The 27,917-nt window shown below is 36.3% G+C and overlaps 1 protein-coding gene across 2 annotated transcripts in view; it reads left to right on the top strand.

Moving 5' to 3' along the window:
- Positions 1–27,917, top strand: part of PTPN2 (protein tyrosine phosphatase non-receptor type 2) — a 138,829-nt gene that overhangs the window by 77,128 nt on the left and 33,784 nt on the right. For both annotated transcript variants that reach the window (XM_037067599.1, XM_037067598.1), the window contains exons 3-7: positions 6,081–6,181; positions 12,370–12,468; positions 16,384–16,521; positions 25,518–25,727; positions 26,635–26,787. In XM_037067599.1, the coding sequence (XP_036923494.1) occupies positions 6,081–6,181; positions 12,370–12,468; positions 16,384–16,521; positions 25,518–25,727; positions 26,635–26,787 (701 nt within the window). The remainder of the gene's footprint in view (positions 1–6,080; positions 6,182–12,369; positions 12,469–16,383; positions 16,522–25,517; positions 25,728–26,634; positions 26,788–27,917) is intronic.

Raw genomic sequence — 27,917 nt, 5'->3', positions numbered from 1 at the left:
GTCTTTTACCTCCTTGGTTAGGTTTATTCCCAGATATTTTATTTTTCCTTTTGCTATATAGAATGGGATTTTTTTTCTTGATTTCTGCTTCTGCTGGTTCATTGTTAGTATACAAAAATACCTTTGATTTCTGGATATTGACTTTGTATCCCGCTGTTTTGCCAAATTCATTTATTAGTTCGAGCAGTTTTTTGGTAGAGGCTATAGGATTTTCCATGTACACTATCATGTCACCTGCAAACAATGGCAGTTTTGTTTCCTCCTTTCCAATTTGAATGCCTTTTATTTCCTTTTCTTCCCTAATTGCTGAGGCTAAAACTTCCAATACTATATTGAATAGAAGTGCTGAAAGTGGATAACCTTGTCTTGTTCCTGATCTTACTAGAAAAGATTTTGGGTTTTGCCCATTGAGTATGGTGTTGGCTGTAGGTTTCTAATATATGGGCTTTATTATATTGAGGAATGCTCCCTCTATTCCCACTTTGCTGAGTGTCTTTATCGTAAATGGGTGTTGTACCTTATTAAAAGCTTTTTCCACATCTATTGATATGATCATGTGATTTTGGTGTTTGCTTTTGTTTATGAATTTACTGATTTGCAAATATTGAACCATCCATGCATCCCTGGGATGAATCTCACTTGATCATGGTGTATGATGTCTTTAATGTATTGTTGGATGTGGTTTGCCAATATTCTGTTGAGGATTTTAGTGTTTATGTGCATCAGCGATATTGTCCTCAAGTTTTCTTTCTTTTTTATGTCTTTATCTGGTTTGGGGATTAGCATGATGCTGGCTTCATAAAAAGAGTCTGGGAGTCTTCCATCATTTTGGATCTTTTGGAATGGTTTGTGAAGAATAGGGGTTAGGTTTTCCTTAAATGCTTTGTAGAATTCTCCTGTGAAACCATCTGGTCTAGGGCTTTTGTGTGATGGGAGAGTTTTGATTACTGTTTCAATTTCATTTGCTGTTATAGGTCTGTTCAGGCTTTCTGCTTCTTCTTCATTGAGTTTTGGAAGATTATGTTTTTCTGGAAATTTGTCCATTTCTCCTAGGTTTTCAAATTTCTTGGCATACAGTTCTTCGCAGTAATTTCTTACAATCCTTTGTATTTCTGTGGTGTCAATTGCCATCTCTCCTCTTTCATTTCTGATTGTGTTTATCTGGGTTCTCTTTTTTTCTTGATGACCTGCTTAAAGGCTTGTCTATTTTGTTTATCTTTTCAGAGAGCCAGCTCCTGGATTCATTGATCCTTAGAATTGTGCTTTTAGTCTCTATGTCATTTAGTTCTGCTCTGATCTTGTTTATTTCCTTCCTTGTACTTGCTCTCGGCTGTTTTTGTCTTTGAAGTTTGACTTCTTGTAGGTGTAGGGTTAGTTTGTTTGAAATGTTTCTATCTTTTTTAGGTAGGCCTATATTGTATGAACTTCCCTCTCAGGACTGCCTTTGCTGTGTCCCGTAAGTTTTGGGTTGTTGTGAGTTCATTTTCATTTGTTTCCAGAAACTTTTTGATTTCTTCCCTAATTTCATTCTTGACCCATTCGTTCTTTAATAGCATACCATTCAATCTTCATGATTTTGAGTGTTTTGGGTCTTTTCCCTTGGGGTAGTTTTTCAGTTTCAGTCCCTTGTTGTCGGAGAAAATGCTTGGGATGGTTTCAGTTTTCTTAAAAATTTTGAGGCTTATTTTGTGTCCTATCATGTGGTCTCTCTTTGAAAATGTTCCATGTGCATTTGAAAGAATGTGTATTTAGCTTCTTTGACATGAAGGGCTCTATATATAGCAGTTAAGTCCATTTCATCTAGGGGGTTGTTCCATGCCACAATATCTTTGTTGATATGGTGTTTGGAAGATGTGTCCATTTTTGACAGTGGGGTGTTAAAATCTTCTAGTAAAATTGTGTTCCTGTCAATATCTTTCCTGAAGTCCTCTAAGATTTTTTTCATATTTTGGGGTGCTCCTATGTTGGTTGCATATACATTTACAATTTTTATATCTTCTTGGTGAATTCTTCTCTTGAGTATTATAAAGTGACCTTATGGGTCTCTCCTTATGGCCCTTTCTTTCAAGTCTATTTTTTCTGATATGAATATTCCTACCCCAGCGTTTTTTCTTATCTATTTGTTTGGAAAATTTGTTTCAGTCCTTCACTTTTAGTCTGTGTAGGTCTTTTGTCCTGAGGTGGGTCTCTTGTAGGCAGCATATGTGTGGCTCATGCTTTCTTATTCATTCAGCTCTTCTATGTCTTTTGATTAGAGCATTTAATCTATTTATGTTTAAGGTTATTATTGATAAGTAGCTGTTCATTGCCATTTTTATACCTGTGTTTCTCTTTGTCTCTCTCTTTTCCTTCCTTTCCTTAAAGCAGTCCTTTTAGCATCTCTTGCAGAGCTCGTTTGGTGGAAGCATATTCTTTTAGACTTCTTTTGTCGTGGAAGCTCTTTATTTGGCCCTCTATCTTGATTGAGAGCCTTGATGGATAAAGTAAACTTGGTTGCAGGCTTCTGCTTCTCATTACTTGGAATATTTCTTGCCATTCTCTTCTTGCTTGGAGTGTTTCCATTGAGAAATCAGTAGTCAATCTTATTGGGGCTCTCTTGTATGTTACTTCCGTTTTCTCCCTTGCTGCCTTTCAGATTCTTACTTTGTCTTGGAGTTTTGCCATTTTAATGATGATGTGCCTTGAAGTGGGCCTCTTTGGGTTCTCTTGATTGGGACTCTCTGTGTTTCCTGGATTTGTGTGACTTTTTCTCTCATCAAACTAGGGAAGTTTTCCATCATTACTTTTTCAGAAAGATGTTCTGTTCCTTGCTCTTCCTCTTCTCCTTCTGGTATCCCTATTATTCATATATTATTGCATTTCATATATTCTTGCATTTTTTAAATCCCTCTTCATTCTGTCTCAGCCTCTTTTCCTTTTCTTGCTCTTTCTAGGAGTTTTTTTCTACTTTGTCCTCTAAGTTGCTGATCTGATCTTCTGCTTCATCAATCCTACTTTTGATTTCTTCAACTTTGTTCTTCAGTTCAGAAATTGTATTCTTCATATTTTCTTACCCCTTGCCAATAGTTTCTATTTCCTTTTTCATGTTGATATAGTTTGCAGTGAGTTCATTGTAATTCCCCTTTAGCTTCTGGTTCATTGTGAGCTCTTTGAACTTCCTGATAACCAGGAGTTTGGATTCAATATCTGATAGTTGACTTGCCTCTAGCATTGTTTCTGAGGCTTCCTCCTTTCCTTTCATTGTGGGGTTGTTTTTTTGTCTTCCCATTGTTTGTGAGACTGTTCTTGTTAGCTTCATCTTCTTAAATTGATTTGTTCTGGCTTCCTAGATTTAAGGTGTTAACTTCTGTGGTAGAATACCTGTGAGATTCAGTGGTGTAGTCTCCTTGATCTCCCCAGCTCACGGGTCTTGGGCTGTCCTTTACATTTGCTATGAGTTTGTCTTTGGGTTTTGGTTGTTTTGGGGGTCTTTTTCTTGTGGGTCCTTCCCACCAGCTGCTGAACCCCTACCCTGAACACCAGCTGATGGTCCCTCTGTCCACCACCTGTTTTAATTTGCTGTGCTGGTGAGGGCAGGTTGTGTTGAAGCTAGCTCTTTTGTATGTACAAGATTTTGAGGATTCTCTTTTGCTCTTGTTCAGTTGTTTGCCCTGAAAAGTACTGCCCTAAACAGTAGTTTCTCCACTGTTTAGTTGTAATTCCAGATAGGTCTTCGATTGAGGTTTGTGTGGTTTCCACTCTCCTTCACCTCGTTCTGTCGTTATCTGTTGGTGGTTCCTTTGTTGTTGGGTTGCCTCTTCCAGTGAGTATCCTGGTGTTCACCTCGTTTGTGTGCGTGTGTGTGTGTGTGTGTGTGTGGTCAGTTGGAAGGGAGGGCAAAATTGTTTATGAGACAGCAGGAGTGTATTCTATGATACTTTCAGTAGCAGCTGGTAGAGAAGAGATAGGAGATGCTTTGGCTATGTATATTGATAACCATAATCTTCAACCCAACTAGCCACTTTTTAGAAAGGAAGGAAAGAAGATAAGACTCTTGTTGGGATGTGGAGGTTTGTGAGTTGGATCTAGAAAGCAGTGAGGTTGTGGGAGGTCCGATTCTGAGGTAAGGTGAGAATAAAGGATGGTAAATAGGTGTAGTGTGAGAGAGAATAGAGTTAACCACTACAATATTATAGTTCAGGAAACAATGAAGTGGTCTAAGATATTGGAAGGATGTTGTATAGTATTTGCAATAGTATGGAATGCCTATTGTTTACAGTAATATTAGAGCAACAATCATATGATAGAATGTATGAGATACCAGAATAGGGAATATTGGATCTTCAATAGTGTGTTGATGGAGCATGGGTGAAGTAAAAGACAGTAAATTAGCAATAGACTATGAATGAGGGGACGGGGCAACCTGTCAAATGATAACAATATATCCAGCCAAAGCAAAGAAGGCTATACAGAAAGAGGAGGAATGCAAAGATACTATTAAAATAAAAGATGTAAGAATAATGAAAAAATAATAACAATATGAATATTCAGTAACTTGTAGTTTCTGTGCTGTAGCAAAGTGAAATTTGTCTGTCTGTACTGTTGGGATGCCCTCTCTTTGGGTCCAACTCTGGTCTTTTTGCAGTTCCAAATTTTTTGTCTAATTTGGGGTGGGGGGGCAGCAGAAGGGAGGAAAAAGCAGTACGTTTGGAAAGAAAGAAAGAAGGAATAAAACAAGAAAGAAGAAAAGAGAGGAAAAAGGTATTGAAAGATAATAGTAAAGTTTTAAAAAAATAAAAGATTACTTAAATTTAAAAAAAAAGAACCTCTTGTTGTTTTCCAGCTGGCCAAACCGGTTTTTCTGGTCTCACTGGCTGCAGCAGGCTGAGGGATTATTGGTATGGCCTTTCTCCCTTCTCTGTGTACTGAGCCAGCCTCACGAGCACTCTCCCAAGATCCAGACCAGCACTTCTCCCCAGTTCCCCACCCAGGGATTCCAGGTCCTCTTCAGAGCACTCTTTCCCCGGGAGTCACCGCCATGGGCTGGGTTGCGCACAAGTGCCTGGCCAGGCTTCCCTGGTCCCGTAGGCTTGGGTGTGAACCTTTCCCAGTGCTATGGGGGAATGCAAGGCCTTCTGCCCAACCTCGGGATCGCTGCCAGGCTGGGTGGGGAGTAGGGCCGAGGGGCTGTCGCAGGAGGATCCCTCAAGCAGTTTACTTTTCAAGAAATTTGTCCCACTCAGTCCTGCTGCACATCTGAGCCCAATTCTCCAGCCAGATCTGCGACAATCGGGGTTAGAGCCCGACACTGCTACTCTCAATTGACCTAAGCCTGTGACCACAGACTCCACGGGTAATCAAGGCCCCCGTGTTTGCCTCCTCATGCCCATTCCCTCTCTGACGCTTCAAGCAAACAGGTCTCTCCCGATGTTTTTCAGACCACGCTGGCCGGGTAGGGAGGGAGCTGATGACCCGGCTCTCTCCCAAGGACCCTGCTGCAGGCCCTTGGCTACCAAAGAGTTCGTGGCAGACGCAGCCCTGGACCCCTGGTGCCCTGCCCAGCGGAGGCGGCAGCGGCAGCCTCAGCCTGCTGCCTCTGCGCTGGTCCATCGGACCTTACTGACCTGCAGCCGTCTCCTCACCATCTGGTCTTTCAGTGTCCACTACAATTTCTGGACTCCTAGTTTCCTAGATGCTGGGGCACTGTTGGCTATTTGCTGTGTTCCTCCGCAGATTGGTCAGGTTTTTCTCCCGTGTGTGGTGGGAAACGGACTCCTCTCCATCCTACTCCCCACCATCTTCTTCCTCTTATAGTTTAACTATAGGTCTTTTATCTTGGTTAAATTTATATGTAGGTATTTGATGTATTTGTAAGTGGGATTATTTGCTTAGTTTTCCTTTTTGATAATTCATTATTGGTGTATAAAATGTGATCAATTTTTAATGCATATTTTGTATCTTGCTACTTTACTGAGTTCATTGATCAGTTCTAGTACTGTTTTTGTGGAATCTTTAGGGTTCTCTCCTTTCACTTTATAAATACTGAGAACATTAATGGCAAGGTTGAAGTGATAGTTACAGCTTATCATTCTCTTTTTCAGATGATCACAGTCGTGTTAAACTGCAAAATGCTGAAAATGATTATATTAATGCCAGCTTAGTTGAAATAGAAGAGGCACAAAGGAGTTACATCTTAACACAGGCAAGTGGTGTTACGTGAAGCAGATATCTGGCAATGCAGTTTTTGTGATTGGTCTACTTTAAAATATACCTAAAAGAATGTTTTGACTTTTTAGAAATGAAATGCTATTTCATTTTTTTCTATTTTTTAGTAATGAATTGCAGGAATTACAGTATTTTTCAGCTTTGTATATTTAAAATAAAAGTAAAGTTAATTTTAATGTTATATATTCTGTAAAGGAAAAAAAAATTTAATGAAATGGCTCAGGCCAGTTCTTTCAGGCAAATTATCTTCTTTGCTTTATACTTGATACAGAGCCTTTGTTAATCTTCCATTTCTCTCCAGATAACCAGTATGATAACCAGAGACTCTTTGAAAAGTTCTTCTGTACTCCTCTTGCTAGCACAGGGTTGTCCCAACCCACGGCCCATGGACTGCATGTGGCCCAGGATGGCTATGAATGTGGTCCAACACAAAAGCATAAGTTTACTCAGAACATGAGACTTTGTTTTTCATTAGGTTTTCATTAGTATTTGTGTATTTAATATATGGCCCAAAACAATTCTTCTTCCAGAGTGGCCCAGAGATGCCAAAAGTTTGGACACCCCCAAGTATGGACATGCTGTAGGTGGAATCTGGCCTTTCTGCAGGGAAGAATGGGGATGCTGAGACCAGGCACCCATAGGACTGGCTAGGAGAAAGAATAGAGAGCCTGGCAGCTATTTCCCTTTGGTATTCTTCCTGATTACTTCTTGGCACATTGGCCACACTTATATTCCAGTACTGCTTTTCTTTTATTCTGTGATAACAGAAGTTATTTTGATTTACCTGCACCAACTACCCTTTGTTTATCAAATAACACAGACCTTTTTAACAGTAATATAATTACATCCATTTAATGTTTTTTTATTCCAGAGATAAGTAGTATATTCATAATATTGAGATTTTTGAAAACACAATTTTGATCACAATATGGTAAGAAGATGTTAAAATGAATGTAGCTATAAGCTATTAGACTGTTTCTAATGCACAGGAAACTAAAAGTAATTACTGTCTTTTACTCGAAGTAAAACGGTTCCTTCAAACAGAACAGAAAATCTAACATGGAAGGAAAAACAATCTGAAAAAACTGGTAAAGAATATAAATTCACAGTTCAAAAAAAAGAGAAAAGTAGGTAATATACATATGAAAAGATCCTCAATTTTTCTAAGGTGATACAAATTTAAACCAGCAATCAATTACCACTTTTTACTTGTCAGAACAGTGGAGACTTAAAATTTTATAATGCTCAGTAGTCAAATACATACAGACATAAACATATGTGTAAAGATGTTTCTTGCAACTTTAATAGCATTGGACCAGGACCTAGGACTGAAATGACCAATAAGGGACTGGCTAAGTAAGTTATATATAACCCGCTAGCCAGTTTCTGGGAATTTTGAGTAGAGACTTTTATTTGCCATTTTGTACCTTTCTGTAATATTTTAAGTTTTTCCTATGAGGATTAATAACATTTTTAATAACTCATTTTTAGAGTTAAAACATTTTACTTTCTATTGGAAAAACTAATATTAGGAAAGAATAACTATCCTAGGGACACTTAAAATTGTTTTATTGTCATGTATTACATTTAACATTACAGTGTTATATTATTTCAGGTATGCCACATAGTGATTAGATGTTTGTATAACTTACAAAGTGATCCCCCAATAAATCTAGTGCCCATCTGAATGCCATACATGGTTATTACAATATCATTGACCATGCCATATTCTACATCCCTGTGACTGTTTTATAACCAGCAATTTGTACATCTTAATCCTTTCTCCTTTTCCACCCATTTTCCCCAACCACCTTTTCATCTGACAGTCATCAAAATGTTCTCTGTATCTATGAATTTGTTTGTTTTATTTGTTCATTTATCTTGTTTTTTAGATTTCACATATAAGTGAAATCATATGGTATTTGTCCTTCTATGTCTGACTTGTTTAACTTAGTATAATACTGTATAGGTCTATCCATGTTGTCACAAATGGCAAGATTTCATACTTGTTTATGGCTGAGTAATATTCCATTGTATTTAGTATCACATCTTTATCTATTCATCTTAGATTGGATACCATATTTTACACTTAGATTGCTTCCATATCTTGGCTATTGTAAAGAATGCTGTGATGAACATAGGGATGCCTGTGTCTTTTCAATTCAGTGTTTTGGGTTTCTTTGGATAACCAGAAGTAGGATTGCTTTTCTCTTGTTACAGCCTTTGTTTTAAAATCTATTTCATCTGATATTAGGTATTGGTAACCCAGCTTTGTTTTTCTTTATTTCTTTTTAAAAAATATTTGGTATTATTTTGGGGGCAGGGAGAGAAACATTGATGTGTCAGAGAAATGATGTTTAATCAGTTGTCTCATGTATGCCCTGAGGTGGGATCCTGGCCTGCAATCCAGGCGTGTGCCCTGGCTGGGAATCTAATTGGAAACCTTTCAGTTCACAGGCTGGTAGTCAGTCCATTGAACCACACCAGCCTGGGTGCCAGCTTTGTTCTTTTTATTTTTATTTGCCAGAAATATCATTTCCTATCCCTTTACTTTCAGTCTTTTCGCATCTTTCGGTTTGAAGCAGGTCTCATAGAGAGCATATATATGGGACTTGTTTTCCTATCCATTCTGTTACCCTTTGTCTTTTGATTGGAGCATTTACTCTGTCTACATTAAAAGTGATTATTGATAGGTGTGTAGTTATTACCATTTTATTATGTATATGTTTTATCTTCTTAAAGTTCCTTTGGCATTTTTTGTAATGCTAGTAGTGAACTCCTTTAGCTTTTTTTCTTGTCTGGGATACCCTAGATCCTTATCACAACCCTCTCTGTTTTTTGCTGGTCTCGTTTATCTGTTTATTTATATTCTCATCCTGGTCTTTAAAAATGTAGGTGTTTCTCAAGATTCTGATTTAGGTTTTTTTACCCACCTCAGCTTACACACGTGACCTTTAGCTCTTAGGCACCATATTTTCAATCTTTGTGTCTTAGGAGAAAGAGTGTTGACTCTGGATTCACAGTATCCATGCTCAAATCCTGGTCCCACTAGTTCACTTGATCAGCAAATTCATTCATCCAATGAAGATTTATTGATTGAGTGCCTAGTTTATAGCAGACATTGTTCAAATAAAAGAGACATTAATAAAAACCCTGCCATTATGAACTTCATATCCTAGTGGGAAGTAAAATTAATAACAGCTAGTAATTTGTAACATTTTTTTGTACTTTACATGTTTCATGTAATTTTAGCCTAAGGATAAATACTGTTATTATCTTTAGCCTCTGTGGTAAATACTGTTATTTTCTTTATGTTATACATGAAAAATAATCTAAAAAGACCCCAGGACATTAAATAACTTTACCAAGGGCATACAACAAGACGAGGCCAGAATTTGAAACCACGTGTTCTCCACAGGATCCATGATTTATACTCTTTAATCATTCAACTCTACTGTTTTAAAATTAGTATGTGACCTTAAACAGATTACTTAACGCCTTAATCCTATATGTGTGTGTTATTGATATGTACTTATATTGTCTGTAGAGTGATGTTGAGGGAAATTCATATAGTACCTGATACTGTGGTAAGCACTCCATGCACTGTATGTTGTAGAATTTGTTATTGCTCTTTCTTAGTAGTAGTAATAATAATAATCCTTTTATAAAATGCTTAAATCCTATCAGGATAAAGAATATGTCTGCCATCAAGATAAACAAAATGTCTGTTAGTGATTATGTTTAAACCTCCTGTCCCTGTTGACCTGTTTCTCTGTGTCTTGACAGAGCCCCTTCATTCATTTGGAGCATGAGAACTCAGAAGCTTATCTTCATCTTTTTCTTCTTCCCTAAATTCCTCCCCTGTATTCCAGGTCTCTACTTGATATTTTCACCCAGATGACTCATTGACATCACAAATGCCACATTTTCTATGTCTAACTTTTTTTTTTAACCAAACCTTTTAAAATTTTTTTACCTTTTTTTCTCTTTTTCTCACCGGGGTTAAAACTATCCTTATCATCTTCCTTTTATTTTTCTCCTTCTGCCTTTTTCTAGACCTCTCTTAAACTTCTTTTGTTCTGATGCAGTAGCTTTTTAACTTATTTCCATGTCACCAGTCCTTCCCTTTCTAATCCATATTTAATAATGCCACTAGAATTATTTTTGTAACATACAAATCTGATCATGTAACTTTTTAAAACAAATTTGGTGACTATTTCCTGAGTGGAAGACCCTTTACTACTATGCAGGTATAGTTTTTTACTGCATACCACCCCTTTGCCTTCAGTGATCTATTTGTCTTTTCTCAGATATGTCCTAAACATGCACATGCCTCGCCTTATGCTTGGAATGGACCCTGACCCCCTCTCTGAGTCAGTGCCCTCCTTATGTTCAAGGCTCTGATGTAATATCCTTCCTATTCCCAAAGCTCGGATAGTTTACCTCTTGCTCTTGTGGCATTTGATGTATTTCAATTAGTAGAACAAGTACTTCTCCTCACCTCCTTCGTAAGCTCTTTGAAGGCTGAGACTGCTCTTGCCCTGTACCTTGTACTTTGGGAAGAGAACATACTCAAAATATTTCAAAGGATAGAGAAAACTAGAGATAGTAAATGTTTATTAAAACTTCTCCTGTTCTGATTGTTCTTTGTTCCTTTTTTATTATCTTTTCCCCTGAGTTTTATGAATTTAAAAAAAATATCAGTCTCTTGGTATAAATCTGTTTTGCGGAAGAAAGTTGGTAGTATTGCTGGTAAGTGGAAGAGCTGAGAGGTAAACTCTTGTCCCCACATTCTTAGTGTACACACGAAGGAATGATTTCATTGGTGGATTGATACATCCTTTTTTTTTTTAGATGAAAGAAAAAGCATTCATTTTACTGGGGATTTACTCATTGCTATTTTTACCTTTATGTTGTCTGTTTTGTTTGAGAAGTACATCAAATAATAGATAGTATGTATTGAGTTGGAAAAGTGTCTTCAAACATCAGGTTGCAATTTCTCAGGATTCTCACTAGAATTCTATTATTTTAATAATTGAGAAGCTTAGGTTTTATTAATTCAAATAACATTTAAGAGCATCTGCTACATACCAGGGGATACAATTGCCTGAAAGATGCTTTCAGTCTGGTATCACTTGAATTACCTTGTTTTACTTTTGGAGCTGAAGCTCCAGGCTGACCTGGCCCCCAAGTCCTCATTGTGCCTCTAACTTACCACTCCACCACACTGCCTTATGAGGTGACTGCATGCTGAGTTGCTTTAGGTACATTAAAACCTCATTTATTTTCACCTTCACTATTTGAAATTAGTTATAATTTGGCCATGGCCTTTCATCTCTTATTTGCCATTTGTTCTGGCCTATGTTACCATTAAACACAATGTGAGGATAATTGGAAGTACATATTACAATGTGATACTTCTTTCTCATGACAATATTGTAATATCAACCATTGCCCCTTTAAGTCTGCTGTTGAGGTCACACATGCTGTGGTTTTATAGATTAATAGTTTTATTGTGGTTCAGGTACTTTGATATTTCTGCTTTTTCTGGAAATCTTTTCTTGGCTGGCTGGCCAGTGATAGCACAAACTTCCTCTTTTCTGGACTGTCCTGATCTATGGGAGGCAGGGCCTCCTCTCTTTCTGCTGTGGAAGCTGAGGGGAAAAAGAAATTTCCTTTGCCTACCTCCTTTGCAGGTAGAACATGAGCAGTCAGGTATTCCCACTTGTGATTTTGACTCTAGTTTGCTTACAGGTTTTGTGTGAGTACTACAGCCATCTTTGTATGGCAGTGCTAGCAAAGCAAGGTGGTAGACCTGAGAGTATCAGGAACATTGTACAGCCCAGGCTGACTCTTCTTTGGGTAGAGTCTTGCCTTGACATTTGTTTCTGTCCAAGCTTGATTCTCCAGTTGTCAACTCTGAAAGTGCCCTCATAGCCTGAAGAATTTCTTTTTTGCCTAAGTGAGTAAGTCACTTTTTATTATTTGTAACTGATAATCCTAACTAGTACAGACATATTCTTTTAAATCAAGTGGATTCAAAGTCTCGATTAGCTAATTACAATCAGTACATTTTTCTCAAACCAGAACCATACTTGAAGGAGTTTGCTTGAGCTTTGCTCCATCACCTGTCTCTTACATACTTTTTCTTGGCTGTTTTTACAGGGCCCACTTCCTAATACAGGTTGTCATTTCTGGCTCATGGTTTGGCAGCAAAAGACGAAAGCAGTTGTCATGCTAAACAGAGTTGTGGAGAAAGAATCGGTGAGTAATACTTAATATTTACAACTTAGTGTACTGCTGTGATCATTAGCTTATAAATGTTTTCATATTTCTTTTGGGATATTTATTCATAACTTTTGGTATTTAATTACTGAAGGATAGTAGTCAGGGTGTTTCTGACCTGAAAAGCTAATGAATCCTTTTCCTTTCATACTTTTTAAAAATTGTTGTTCAAGTACAGTTTTCTGCCTTTTGACCCTCCTTTCATGCTTTTAATATGTAAGTAACAACTGCAGACAACTGTTCTCCAAGATATAAATATAATGGAACAAATACTAGCTAGTAGTATACGTAGAACTTGGGAATGCCTAGGCTTTATTAGAATTTTTACAATTTTTTATCAGAATCTTGGAAATTTTATTAAATATTAAGGTAACAGGATTTTTAAAATCTTATAAATTATTATGGGCACTTTCTTAGGTCATGAAATAGTGGGAAATTTTTGAAATTTGAAGTATAATCTAAACACAGTGCTAATTAGTTGCTTAACTTTGGTTAAGTTATTTAACCTCTAGATTCATTTTCTTTCATACAAGCAAATTGGAAAATATTATCATTAAGGTCTGTTCCAGCCTTAAGATCTTGGACTATTCTACTTCTTCAGATTATTGATTCATACTAGTTTCTAAATTTATAGTTGCAGGATTTCTGTGGAGGTCAAAATTTTTCTAATTTATTTAGAAAAATAAATAATGCCACCACTCTGAGGAGGCATTGACATACCAGAATTTCCAATATACATTTACAGTGGCTTTTCATGGTTCCTAATATGATTTAAAAATTAAGCCCTGGCTGGTGTAGCTCAGTGGATTGAGTGCGGGCCTGCAAACCACAGGATCAAGGTTCAATTCCCAGTCAGGGCACATGCCTGGGTTGCAGGCCAGTTCCCAGCAGAGGACTCACGAGAGGCAACCATATATTGATATTTCTCTCCTCTCCTTCCCTTCCCCTCTAAGGATAAATAAATAAAATCTTAAAAAAAAATTAAGTGATGACAACATTGTCAGCATTGCAGGCTAAATGATTTATTAGTTTCATTCCTCACTATGCTATATTATTACTATATTTATAAAGTAAGATTGCCACCAGAAATTGGAAATCATATTTATGGTGGTTGGATCTATATACCTAATAAGATTTAGTTGTAATTATTTGGTTTGATTACTTCATAGGTAGGTGGTGGTGTTTCATTTATCAAGAGGGCCCATACTGATTATCTTTCTTTTTATGTTAGCAGTCATTGTTGTTCAGTCCTTAGTTCCTTAATTAAGGGTTACAAAATAGTGCTATTCTAACTTTATCATTCTTTCTTGAGTTTATGTTAAAATACTTACATAAAAAGTTTTCCATGCTAATTATTTGACAACTTTTATATAGGAAAAGCAGTTTTAAAAACAGAGTTGATTCTCAAGTGTCCTCAAAAGGTGACCAATTAGGGTTTTGTGGTGTGAGGGAGGGGCGGTATCAATTATTATGAACTCATAATAATTGATATTAAATATTAATTAAATATTTAAAAATATTTAATTCATTTAATTCCATTGCACTTATTATTCTTATTAGTAATCAGATTTTTCATTGGAATCTCTTCAGGTTGGGCCCTGAGTCTTTTTAACGCAAACCTAATAGTCCTTAATAATAGCCTTTTTGCTATCTGGAATATCTACACATTAAGGGCTCACCTTAAACTCTTCTTCACAGAATCAGGCATTTCTTTAAAAAGTCTTGCTTTTAAAGCTTTTCAGTCAACAGGACTAGAGAAAAACATGTTTGTGTTTTAAGATAATAATACTTCAGGAGTTCATACTAATTACTTCCAGTTCAAATTTAGGACTATAGAGGTTATAGTCTACCTTATATTTGTTACCTTCTATTTTTATACCAAGGATTTTGGTTCTCAAAAGACACTAGGGATGTAGAATTATCTTATAATGACCCATTTACTTTGTCCCAAATTACACACAATGATTACTCATAAAAACAACATCAACTCCATCACCAAAATAATTACCGAAAAATGTTTAACATTTTTTTGTTTTCCTCATTCTCTTTCTGGTTTTTCTAAGGTGTACTTGACCTACATTCTCAGAGTATATAATGTACTAGGGTTTATCTTACATTCCTTTGAAAATCCTACTTCTATATGTAAATGTGTATTTAATATTCATCACCAGTCTTTGTTGATGTTTCTCCATTTGTTCTGTCTATAGCTCAATTCCCTGGTAGATCCCAAGGAAGGACTCTTGGGGAAAATAACCCCTGATTTCTTATATGTTGATGACAGTTTAACTGCTGTCCTAATGCTTAAAGTCAGTTTGGCAGGACATAAAATACTTGGGTTACATTTGCTTTTCTTTGGTCATCTTAAATATGACCAAAAGGAAAAAGAAGTTACTCTATTTCTTTCTGGTATTGCAAACTACAAAGTCAAGTGGAACTCTTTTTTAAAAAAAATAAATTACTTTTTAAAAAAATCTAGATTCTGTTAATTTTATCCACCTATGTCTTAGTGTTAGTAATTCTGGGTTAGTTTTTCCAAGGGTATGGTGTACTCTTTCAATATGTGATTTGATATATTTTTTTTCCTTTTTTAAAGAAAAATTTATTGAATCATACTTTTAGTATTTATTGTTCCCTTGCTCACTTTGATGTTCTTTGGGTCTTCCTGTTATACATATCTTAGATTTTCTCTGCCTATTTTTTTTAAAGATTCTATTTACTTGTTTTCAGAGAGAGAGGGAGCAGGGAGAAACATCAATTTGTGGTTGCCTCTTGAATGCCCCCCACCAGGGACTCAGCCCATAACCGAGGCATATGCCCTGACCAGGAATTGAACCAGCAACCCATTGGTTCATAGGACGGCGCTCAATCTACTGAATCACACCAGCCGGGGCTCTTTGACTATTTTTATATTTGACACAATGTCTCTCTAATTCTATTTGCTACTTTCTTCATTTAAGAAATTTTTTTTCTTTCTCCTTTTAAGATGTTATCTGTTCCATTTATTCACACCTCTGTTCCTTTTAAGATTTTATTTATTTATTTTTGGAGAGAGGGGAACAAAAGGAGAAAGAGGAGAGAAACATCAGTGTGTGATTGCCTCTCATGCACCCCCTGCTAGGAACCTGGCCTGCAACCCAGGCATGTGGCCTGACTGGGAATTGAATTGGCAACCCTTTGGTTTGCAGGCTGGCATTCAGTCCATTGAGCCACACCAGCCAGGGCAGTTCTTTTTAGTTAATTAGCCTTCTTTTTTTTGTGTTCTGTTAATGAAATGAATCTTATTTTACCTTGCCTCAGTCTACTAGCTGCATAATTTGGCTTTACAGAATATACTTAATATTGCCACAAATAAATTTTATATTAGTAGTTCAGCCAAAATTTAACAGTTGCAGATGAAGTGGGCTTATCCTCTAATTCTCTTCCCTGACTTAATAAGTAAATAACACAGTGTCATTTCTAGATATGTAGTGTTTAGTAGCAGATTTATAGGTATTTATGAAAAATCTTTGTAAAATAGAGCCTTTTAAAATATTTTTGGAATATATGATTCTTGCAAGAGTTTGATACTTTTGAAAACATAATGTAAATGCTAGTATGCTGTTAAACTATAGGTTATCATGTTTTAGAAATGACGAATTCATTTTTATTAACATTATATCTGCTTATGGCTTTTTTAGTGTATAAGTTATAGGAAAACTTTACAAACCTGCTTTTATAAAATGTCCATCCAATTAAAATAGATTAAACATCAAATATAGTGTGACTGTTCTTAGATTTGAGTAGTTGAAAACAATAGCATGTGTATGTATGGTTGTTTTTTATTTTCCAATTTTTTATGGTTTCATAATGTCTATATACTAAAATATATATATATATACATATTCTTAAATTTAGGTTAAATGTGCACAGTACTGGCCGACAAAAGACGACCAAGAGATGCTGTTTAAAGAAACAGGATTCAGTGTGAAGTTCTTATCAGAAGATGTGAAGTCGTATTATACAGTACATCTACTGCAATTAGAAAATATCAATGTAAGACTTTTCATGCCCCAAAGATTGAATTTTATATGAAGATTTTAAGAATTATTTTTATTCGATTCTTTGAAAATTGTAGTTGACAACAATAGTAGTTTTCAGGTGTTCTTTGTTATTAGATTTGAATTTTGGAGCAACATATACATTTTAATCATAATGCCTCCTTTTTAGGACTGTTATGGAGATCCAGTGAACATGTGCATGCAAAGCATCTGATGCAGTGTAGGCAGCCAGTAAGCAACAGCTGTTAATACTTATTGTTCAGGGTAGCAAGCTATTTAAGAAAATAACTTACTGGAATGTTACTAATTCAAGTGATTCACCACACAGAAATTTGTCATGATTGAATTGGGCAAAACGGTGAAATAAATTGAGCCTCTATTTTCAAGAATACATACTTGGTTTTTTTCCAGAAATATAAGAATTGTTCCTTGGTACTTGGTTGAGATACATGTAAATGGTGGATTGTGAGCCTGCTGTTGTCAAGCTGGGGATCAAGACCTTTCTCTCCCTTGTTCCACTTACTTCTTTTTTTTTAAGATAACATTTTTTTAAAGATTTTATTTATTTATTTATCTTTAGAGGGGAAGGAGAGAGGGAGAGAAACATCAATGTATGGTTGCCTTTTGTGCGTCCCCTGCTGGTAGTTAGCCTGCAAGGAACCGGCCTGCAACCCAGGCATGTGCCCTGACTGGGAATCAAACCGCGATCCTCTGGTTCGCAGGCCCGCGCTCAATCCACTGAGCTACGCCAGCCAGGGCCCACTTCTTATGCATTCTTTGTGTTATAGTTATAATAAATAGAAAATATGAAATGATAGTGATTCTTATATGCAATTAGCAACTAGAAAATAGGAAAATATTTGCCATAAAATCACTTTCAGAATGTATCTAGTCACTTTATAAAGTGAGATACTGTTTTACTTAACTATTAAGTAGATTAATTCATTAACACAAATATTGACAAAAATAAAGCTTTGTAGAGAACAGAAGGGATATACATAAAAGTACTTTTTAAAAATAATATATTTTAATCTTTAGAGGGGAAGGGAAGGAGAGAAATATCAACGTATGGTTGCCTCTCGTGAGTCCCCTGCTGGGAACTGGTCTGCTGCAACCCAGGCATGTGCCCTGACTGGGAATCGAACCTCGATCATGTGGTTCGAAGGCCTGTGCTCAATACATAAAAGTACTTTTTTGATACTTAAAAATATTTTTTATGGCTGATCTCTTGGAATACCTCTGTTTTTATTGCATACTGTAAGCGTTGGTGCATACTATGTGCTTAATGCCCAGACTCAGCTACCCATGACATCCATAACCAAGCTTATTAGGTGATCTCTTTTAGGTCATCTAGGGAGACTCAGAGGTGGGAATTACCAGACGTATACTTATTTTAAAATTTCCTTTACCATGTTTATTCTGCACCACCTATTCCATTTACATATGCCTTAAGCTATATTGACACACATCAACAGCTATTTGGTTGTCCGGTGTTATTTCCAGAAACAGAACTGCATTTGCATAAACTTGTCATGGTTCTCTGCATTGTCTTCTCTTGGTATTTATCCCAGGTACCTCATCTACTTGTAGCATTAAAATGGAGAAGGTCATAGATGTCTTTCTTTGTTTCTGAAACCTAATTGAAAATTGATTATATCTGAAATAACAAAGTGGAACGACTTGTATTTTGTTTATTAGTTTGCAGAGTGCTTTCACATATATACCATTTGATCCACAGTCTTCCTGGAATGTGGATAGAGTAAATATTCTTAATATCCCTGTATTTCATATTTTTTTAAAAGCCCTAAAATCCATTAGGTTATAGGATTTTTTCTATAAATAGATTACTCAGCTAAATAAGTGACAGATCAGAACTCAAATCCAGATCTCCTAACTTGTAATGACATGGAGTTAAGTCTTTTGAAAAAAGATGCTAATTGTTGTAAAGGAGGATTCTTGGTTCTAACGTGTCTTTCTGAATGAGATCACCATGTGAGCTGGCCAACTACTATGTTTTAGTTGTTAGCAACTGTGTGATTTTTTACTGGCCTGGGTTCAGAGTCTACCATAATTAAATAGCATCAGTTTGTTTATATTCTGTTTTACAATCTTTAGTAAGCACTAGGAATGTTAGAAGAATAAAGTAGCATTTCAGTTTGAGAGACAGAATTGCATTTCGTTAATTATTTAGACTCTGGAACCAGATTGCCTAAGTCTAAATCCCAGCTGAGCTCAGCTATTCCTCACTGTGTGATTGGTTTCATTATTTAACCTCTGTACCTCACTTTTCTTATCTACAAAATGAGGATAATGATGTGTACTTATCTTAAGGGGTTTGTTATAAGGATTAAGTGAATTAATACTGTATAGCAATACCTAAAATACAGTGTAGGATCCACAGTTATTAGCTTTAGTTGTCTATATCTGTTTTCTTTGTAATATCAATGAATTGGAAACAACTGCAGAAGCAAGGGCAATTGCAAAGATCAAGTTGAGGAAGAAGGAAATAATGAGAGCGAGAGGTGATGAAGTAGGGGAGTGATAGTTAATCTCATTAGCAGATCTTTGTTGAGATTCTTGAGCTGCAGGGAACCAGTTGCCTTCTAAAGGAGTCTGGCTTATACCTATTAACAGATCCAGGTCCAGAGCTGTCTGGCCAGGCCCTGCTGTTTTACAGACCTCTTGTCTAATGGAGCAATAAAACTACACACCAGCAGTATTTTTCCAGTGTCTTGATTAGTGCTGAGTTTGAACTTTTGCTCCTGAATGAAGAGATTGCATTTTTGCTTTTAAAGTGGCCCTGCAGCTTAAGCTATGAAGATAGTTTTGAGGGGCTTTTAAAGTACAAGGTCATCTAGTATGCTTATTTTATTTATCTTTAATTTTTTTCTTTATAGTTGTCCTTCACTATTTTTCATAATATTGTTGGCCAGCTTATTCCAGGAATACAATTGTAATACTGACAGCCAGTCTTCTATTTTTCTGTCTCTGTAGATTTGCCCCAAACAGATGAATGTCTAATTATGATGGTTAGCTGGGACTTGAGTCAAAATAGCTTAAAGGTTTCTCTCTCCCAGAATGTCCTGGTCTCTTCTCTTCCTACTTAATAGGCTACTGATCTTTCACGCACGACCACTTGTGCCCCATTTTTTACTGAGGTCTCAGAATATGTCTGTGATGGGTTCATTTTTATCAGCCAAGAGTTTCTCTCCTTAATTTAAATTTTAGCATTTTACTGGCTCATTCACTGCTTCTGTGTGTATATATTTTGACTTTATATAACAAGGTTTTTAACTCCCCATGGGCAAGGTTATCTGTTATCTTTGAACTTCTCTCTTTTGTTGCACTGAGTACTTTGTTAACCATAGTATACCTGAGTGGTTATTCTCAAACAGGCATGATTCTTCCACCTCTCTCTAAAAACCTTCCATGGCCCTTGCAGTAGTCTGTGACCCAGCCCATCCAGGTCCTTGCCTCCTTCTCTATCTCATTTCCGTCAGGGACTCAAGATTCCTTCTTGCTAAAGGACTTACTCTTCTCACATAGGTTTTTACTTGGGAGCTCATACCCCTGCATATTGCTTTTCTTTGCTTAGAATGAAATCCCTGTGCCTAACTATCCTGTTACTCTCCTCTCCTACAGATCTGGTGAGTTCTGTTAATTTTTTAAAATAAAAGTAACCAGGGCAGGGGGATTCTGGCCAAGATGGAGGCATAGGTAGAAACACTTTGCTTCCTTGTACAACCAAAATAAGAATAACAGCCAATCTAAAAGCAATAAACAAGCAAAAGTGCCAGAAAATCAAACTACATTGAACTCCAACAGCCAACGAGTTAAACATTCACCCAGACCTGTAGGAGGGTTGGAGATGGGAGACGAACCCCTGAGGGGAGAGGATGCATGGCAAGGCAATGGACTGTGCGGGCAAGGCATGGCTGGCTGAACAGAAAACTAAAGACTCAAAGCTAGCTGTAACCTACCACAGGGTTGCCATGGCGGGAGAAACTCCCAATCTCACACGAGAGAGTTTGTCGGAAAGTAGGGCCAGAGTGGAGCAAGCGAGTGGCATTTTTCCCTCTCAAAGAGCCTTCCCCCCAGAGACAGTGTCACATCAGCAACAACGAGTGTAGCCCCTCATTGGCAATAACCTAAGGCCCTGCCCCTTTACAACATACAGGGGTGAAAGAATAGATCAAAACTCCAGAAAAAGAGCTAAGCAATGCGGAGATAGCCAACCAATCGTATGCAAAGTTCAAGACACTGGTAATCAGGATGCTCACAGAACTGATTCAGCTCAATCACAAAATGAAGGAAGAAAGGAAGGCTACCCAAAGTGAAATAAAGCAAAATATACAGGGAACCAACAGTAATGGGAAGGAAACCGGCACTCAAATAAATGGTTTGGAACAAAAGGAAGAAATAATCATCCAACCTGAACAGAATGAAGAAACAATTCGAAAAAATGAGAAGAGGCTTAGTAACTTCTAGGACAACTTTAAGTGCTCTCAGATCAGAATCATAGGAATGCCAGAAGGAAAAGAGCAAGAGCAAGAAGTTGAAAACTTATTTGACCAAATAATAAAGGAAAACTTCCCCAGTCTGGCAAAAGACAGAGTTCCAGGAAGTCCAGGAAGCCCAGAGAGTCCCGAAGAAATTGTACCCACGAGGAACACACCAAGACACATTATCATTACATTACCCAAGATTAAAGATAAAGACAGAATCTTAAAACCAGCAAGAGGAAAGGAGTCATTACTTACTCCCCATAAGGACTTCCCCATAAGACTGTAAGATGATTTCTTAGAAGAAACCTTACAGTCAGGAATGGACTGAAAAGAAGTATTTGAAGTCATGAAATGCAAGGACCTACATCCAAGATTGCTCTATCCAGCAAAACCCTCGTTTAGAATGGACTGGCAGATAAAGTGCCTCCCAGATAAGTAAAGTTAAAGGAATTCATCATTACCAAGCCTTTATTAAATGAAAGGTTAAAAGGACTTCTGTAAGAAATAGAAGAAGATCATAAACTGAACAGCAAAATGACAACAAGCTCACAACTATCAACAACTGAACCTAAAAAGCAAAAACACCTGCAAAAAACCAGAAATTAAGGAAACAAACAGAACAGGAACAGAACCAGAGAAATGGAGGTCACATAGAAGGTTTTCAGTGGGGCAGGGGAGGAGAACAATGGGAGGGGAAAAGTACAGGGAATAAGAAGCATAATTAATAGCCATAAAATAGACAGAGAGAGGTTAAGAATGGTGTAGGAAACAGAGAAGTCAATGAACTTAAATGTACAACATATGGACTTGAAGTAAGTGGGCAGGGGTTGGGGGAATGCTGGAGAGTTGGGTGGTGAAGAGCGGAGGAGAGATGAAGGGGAGGAAAAAAACTGTAATAGCATAACCAATAAAATAGACTTAGAAATATTACTCATTAAAAATAAAAGCAAAAGTAACCAAATATTTAATATGGAGAATATAGTGATCCTGGCAAAAATAATGAAAGCCCGAACTAAGGCAGTGACCATGAGGGTACAGATTTGATATATTAAATCTATATGTAGGAGATAGTGTTAACAAACTTTGCTAATCTTCAGGTGCAGAGGAAATATTAAGTTAAGAGACTGAAAATATGGAGAGTTTTAAATTGATTGGAAATTGTTAGAGGCTGCCGTAAATTAATAAGTATAATAGTTTCAGAAATAGCCAGTATCTGTTAAGCTTTATCATGTACAAATATACATTAGGCACTTTGCATTCATTATTTCATTTATTCCTCATAATAGCCTTCTAAAATAAATATTATTTTAAACCCTATCTACAGATGATGAAATTGGGGCATATGGAAGTCTTTTGGAAACATAATCTTAGTACCTTCTATATATGCCTAGAAGTGTAAAAATAATTAGGCCTGGAGCCATAGAGCTGCATAGATTTTTATATTAATTAGAAAATATGTATACTGATGATGAAAATAATAGTTCATTTGAATGGCTTTAGACAGCATACATTTAAATTGCCATTGCAATAAGCCTTACAGCTCCCCATTGTCTTATACCTGCTCAGCTCAGATTATCTTTCTGTCCTCCATTTACAGGGTGGAGCAACAGTAGATTTATAGTTGCAAGGTCTGGAAACAGTTTATTTTTGTATTATTGTTTATTAATTATTCTATTTTTCATAGGAACAACTGTAAACCTACTTTTGCCCACCCTGTACAATGAGTTTGATATCTTTATTCAAGACTTTAAATTCTCCTTCAAGAATTCTACTTCAAAAAATGTAAATGAGATTTTTGCCTAAAAAGAACAGTGAACACCTTAACATTTTGGGGTAGAGTGTGGTATACATAATGCAACATTGTACAAAGAGAATCAGGCAGGTGTGTATATGGAGCAGCTGGAGAAGGGACAGGTAAGCAGTGTGGGTGCCGACTAGGGGTGGGTGGGTGGGTGGGTGTGTGTGTGTGTGTGTGTGTGTGTGTGTGTGTGTGAGGTTCGGCTGTGGGAAAGGGCTGGGAGGGACCGCCTGAACATTTCTGAGGGAAAACTGATGTGACTTGGTGACTTAGGAGAAGAAAAGAGTGCTTCAACAGTTTCCATACAAGGAGTTTGTCAGATATTCTAAAATCTAAATGTAGAGCTTGTGTGGAATGAAAATGAATTTTGTTTTAGATCTCTATCCTTTGGCAAGCCTTTTTTCCCCCAGGTGAAAAAGAGGGAAAGGGGGTCTGTCTAATAATGCATATAAACATTTCTTTTATACCACAGACTAATGTCAGGCTCTTACTGCTTTAGGTGGTCTTTTGGGATTTACATGATTTTGGGAGCTGTGTTTTTTAAATCTTTTTTCAGTAAGAGTAAACTAATAAAGGAGTTTTTTAGTTTGTTCTGATAGAGAAGAAAAAGACTGATTTTCAAAAATCCACTAGTCAGTATCATACAAAGATTGTATCATACAAATAGTTGTGAGCATTTCTGGGAACTGGCTTTCAGTAACACAGACAGTGTGACTTGAATTTGAAAAAAATGAACAAGGGGTCAATAGTCTTGAGCCAAAATCATACAAGCAAAGAAAAAGCAAACAGTTGCTCAGGATTGTGAGGTAACCCTAGGTTTTGAGCCAGGAGGTGATGCAGTAATTGACCTAGGAACACTGGGCCGCACCATAAGGAGCATAGCTCCTACCCAAGTAGGGTCCATACTCAAATGGCTAGTCTGGCCCTGCTGTGCACGGTCAGCACTGCATGGTAAACTGTTGACCACAGCAGTGAATTATCTGGTTTTCACCTGTCCAATTTTAACTTTGTACAAGTCTTCTTAATTTGGAATATTTAAAATACCTTTTTTAGTACAGTAAATTTAATTCCCTTTTTTTACATATGGTAAGATACAGTCATTTTGGAGTAAAATTCTTAGTTTTGATAGTGCATTCAGTTGTGTAATACTTCACCCCCATCAAGATACAGACCAGTTCTAGCAATACCAACATTTCCCCTCCCACCCCATTTTTCTTAGGCTGCCTGTGTACAACCAGTGCTACACCCCACTCCCAACTCCTCAAAACCACTGAGTTGGCTTCTATTCCTATAACTTTGTCTTTTCCAGACTGTCAATAAGTGGAATCATTATGTATCTTTTGGAGTCTGGCTTCCTTCACTTAACGATACTTAATATGGAAATGTTTTGAAGTCTAATAACAAGAATGATAGTAATAAAAAATCTTCTGGCACCCCAGTATATTGAGAACCTATTGACCATGGTATATTTGGAACTATGAAAGCTGGATATTTAGAAGAATTAATCACTAAAATTATATAATTGAACTTTTTAAAAAATAATTTTTTTATTTCTTCACTGCTTTATCAGTGCTGTGCCTGATATAATTTAGTCTGACACTTAGACTCTTAATTTCTACTGAAAAGAGGGAACTTTTATTTTTTTAAAGTGAAAGTTGACTTTAATTTTGAAAATTTATATTGAAAGCAGTTTCTATAATAATGTTTGGTTGTTAACCCTTAAAAATACTATGTTTTCTAATGTTAATGCTATGGCTTCTTCCTCTAAAATGTCTTATAATGAAACTGAAAAATTGGGCAAAGATATGTTTGTTTACAGAAATGAGTATAAGGCACAAAAGTGCTCCTTAGGGCAAAAGGCAATTGGCAGAAACTAAGGAACATTTTCATAAGGAGTAAGTCAGATATATAAGATCATCAGGACTACCCAGGAAGTGATAGTGAATGCCCAGCAGGCTTTAAGAGACAGGAAACATTTAGCATGTTGGTAAGGCATTTAGCATATCGGCAAAAACATATAAACAATTTTAGGACTGGAAATTATTACCATGGGGAAAAGCAGCAGTGAGAAGATTTTTTAAATTCTTGAGTTGTTCCCCTGTGCCTGGGTAACACAATATAAAAGGTAATTTATAGAATGGAAAAGATTGTATCTAAAAAAATTTTTACTTTTTTAAAAAGACCATTAAAGAATGGTAAATTATACTGGTAGACATTTTAAAAATAGGATTAAAAAAGAATCCACTCATCATCAAGTATGAATTAACGTATTGGCAGCATATATGGTACGGGTTAGTGGTTAAGAACTTAAGTGCTACACTGAACTGCTTCTTCAAATTCTGGCTCTGCCATTTTCTAAATGTGTGACCTTGGATAAATTAGTTAACCTTTGCCTTAGTTTTCTCATCTGGAGAATGGCTTTTAAATGGGATTGTTATATGATTAATACATAAAACACTTAGAACACACCTGCAAAATAATGTGTTAGCTATTATTAATATATTCTAAATTCTCCTGAAGAAAATCTTTCCAAAGTTGTGTAGGTGATTATCAGAAACCAGAGGAAAAATCATGCTATAAAAAGTTCATAGGATTAAAAGCATTGCACAAAGCACTTAATTCTGAAGTAGTTTTTTTCAAAGGAAAAAAAATAGAACTAACCTTTTCCCCTTGATTTTTACTTTTTAGAGTGGAGAAACCAGAACCATATCTCACTTTCATTATACTACCTGGCCAGATTTTGGAGTCCCTGAGTCACCAGCTTCATTTCTCAATTTCTTATTTAAAGTGAGAGAATCTGGCTCCTTGAATCCTGAACATGGGCCTGCAGTGATCCACTGTAGTGCAGGCATTGGACGGTCAGGCACCTTTGCTCTAGTTGATACCTGTCTTGTTCTGGTAAGTGCTTCTTATGAGCTAATTTTAGGCTTGTTTACTTTTGTATTGTTTCCACTGACAGGAGTAAGCTAATGTCAGTATCCTAGAACTGTGGTTTTCAGACTTAAATTTCTGCCCCTTTTTAGGAAAAACCTGAACATTTCATTTATACTCCTTCAGTTGCACTTACGGGGTGTAAAAATAGTTGAGTCTTATCACATCTACTGTATTACTTTACTACTCAGCCTATATATAGTCTACTTCAATCAAAAAGTAGGTTGCTACATTAAACTGAACTTTGATATCTTTAAAACTCCAGTGTTTATTCTGTTAATGGTGAATATTAAAACTGAATCATGTGTGTGCCTGTTCCTAAACACAACTTCAACAACTTTTTTCTTTTTCATTCGAGGGGAGAATATGGTGGTTATAATGCCAGATCAATAGTCCAGGACTGGTGCAGTGTCTCAACAGTGTCATTGTGGATCTAGGGTCTTTCTCTCTTTCTTCACCATTTCCAGAAGGCTGCTGTACAGACATGAAGGCAGAAGGGCACTGGGCAAAAAGTTTTACTCCTTCCAAGAAGAGCAGTTCTTCCTTATGTTAAGCCATACTGGTCATAAATCCTTCCTTAGACCAAACACTGGCCGCAGTGAATAAGGTGGTTTTGATTGGTTTGGAATCAATTATCAATCAGCTAAAGGACTAAAAGTCCTCCATCTACTACTAGAACAGTCGAGGTATAGGGAGGCAGGTGTCTGGGGATGGTGTTTTTGTATATAACTGGCAGCTTTAGTGATAACTTATCCATGTTTTTGAGGAAGAACATAGGACATAACAAAACTCTTAGTAATTATCCTTTATTGCTTCTCTTTCCTGGATTCTAAAACACAGGGCTTGAATAATTTATTTTCTACCTTTCTTGCAGATGGAAAAAGGAGATGATATTAACATTAAACAACTATTACTGAATATGAGAAAATATCGAATGGGACTTATTCAGACACCAGATCAACTCAGATTTTCATACATGACTATAATAGAAGGAGCAAAGTTTATAAAGGGAGATTCAAATATTCAGGTAAACTTTTTTCAGGGGAAAAATGTGTAATAAATATGATTAGCATCAAATAACTGCACTTCATTTAAGCGCTTATATTTTTTCCTTCCTTCCAAAAAGCATATTTACATTAAGGTGGTAAATCCAATTGGCCATCTTAATTTTATAAAATTAAACTCACTACTTCATACATACCTCAGTCTCATGAAATCCTGCCTGTTACTCAAAAGCTCTACTGGGAACAAGGTTACATTAAAGAAAATAAAATTTTCGTGTAAGGAGGGTTTAAGCATTTGATCATTAAAATAAACTTGAAAATATAGGTGCTTTTACCCATTGAAAATTTGACCTAGGATTATAGAATACTTAGTTTATATAATAGATATTTCATTTTATAATAATGAGCAACTTGAGTACTTATGGCAGATATAATAAAATTCCAGTAGAATGTTATACTTTCTTTGGTTGGTGGTTTCTCATGAAAATATTCTTATTCTACATTTGCAAAAGCAAGTTCAATGACTGATTATCAGAAACCATGTTATGTACTAACATAAAATGTAAAATAGAAACAACAAAGTAACAGTGTCCCCATTTCTTGTCTGGTCTGATCACATAGTGTTGGACATAAGTTGATGGAATCTCTTTCTTTATATTTCTCTTATATGAATACATTTACCAGCTCTTTAATTTCTGCAATTACTAGCTAAAACAATATTATAAATAAGCTTTTAAGTTTCATTGAAAACTTTTTTTGAATCTTTTAATAGCTTTACATTTTTTTTATTGAAAAGAAACATTAGGTCACTAAATGCCGTCAGTTTGTAAAATAGTCAGTATGTAAGATTAAGCCCCACAAAACATGAGGCCCTACTTCAGAAGTCAGACTTTTGGAACATCAGGTTTGCTTGGCATTGAACAGTGAGTTGGAAAAGTTATCTCAGATGTTTTAAGATTAGGAAAATATCTCTGTGTTTTTACCTCAGTGAACATTTATTTACCAGTTTAAATCTGGAATTTTAAAAAAGTCAACTAGTTAGACCAAACTTGTCCACCCACTTTTTTAGCTTCCCTTGGCGCCACTCATTGCTTGTTTCCTGGTTGTTCTTACAGACTGAATAATTGTAGGGAAAGTGTACTATCCTTTGGAT

The sequence above is a fragment of the Sturnira hondurensis genome, unplaced genomic scaffold (assembly GCF_014824575.4).
Source record: "Sturnira hondurensis isolate 20B ecotype Veracruz unplaced genomic scaffold, ASM1482457v3 Scaffold0017338, whole genome shotgun sequence".
NCBI classification, from domain to species: domain Eukaryota; kingdom Metazoa; phylum Chordata; class Mammalia; order Chiroptera; family Phyllostomidae; genus Sturnira; species Sturnira hondurensis.
Note: the sequence above shows the minus strand (reverse complement) of the source record. Positions and strands in the feature narration are given on the sequence as shown.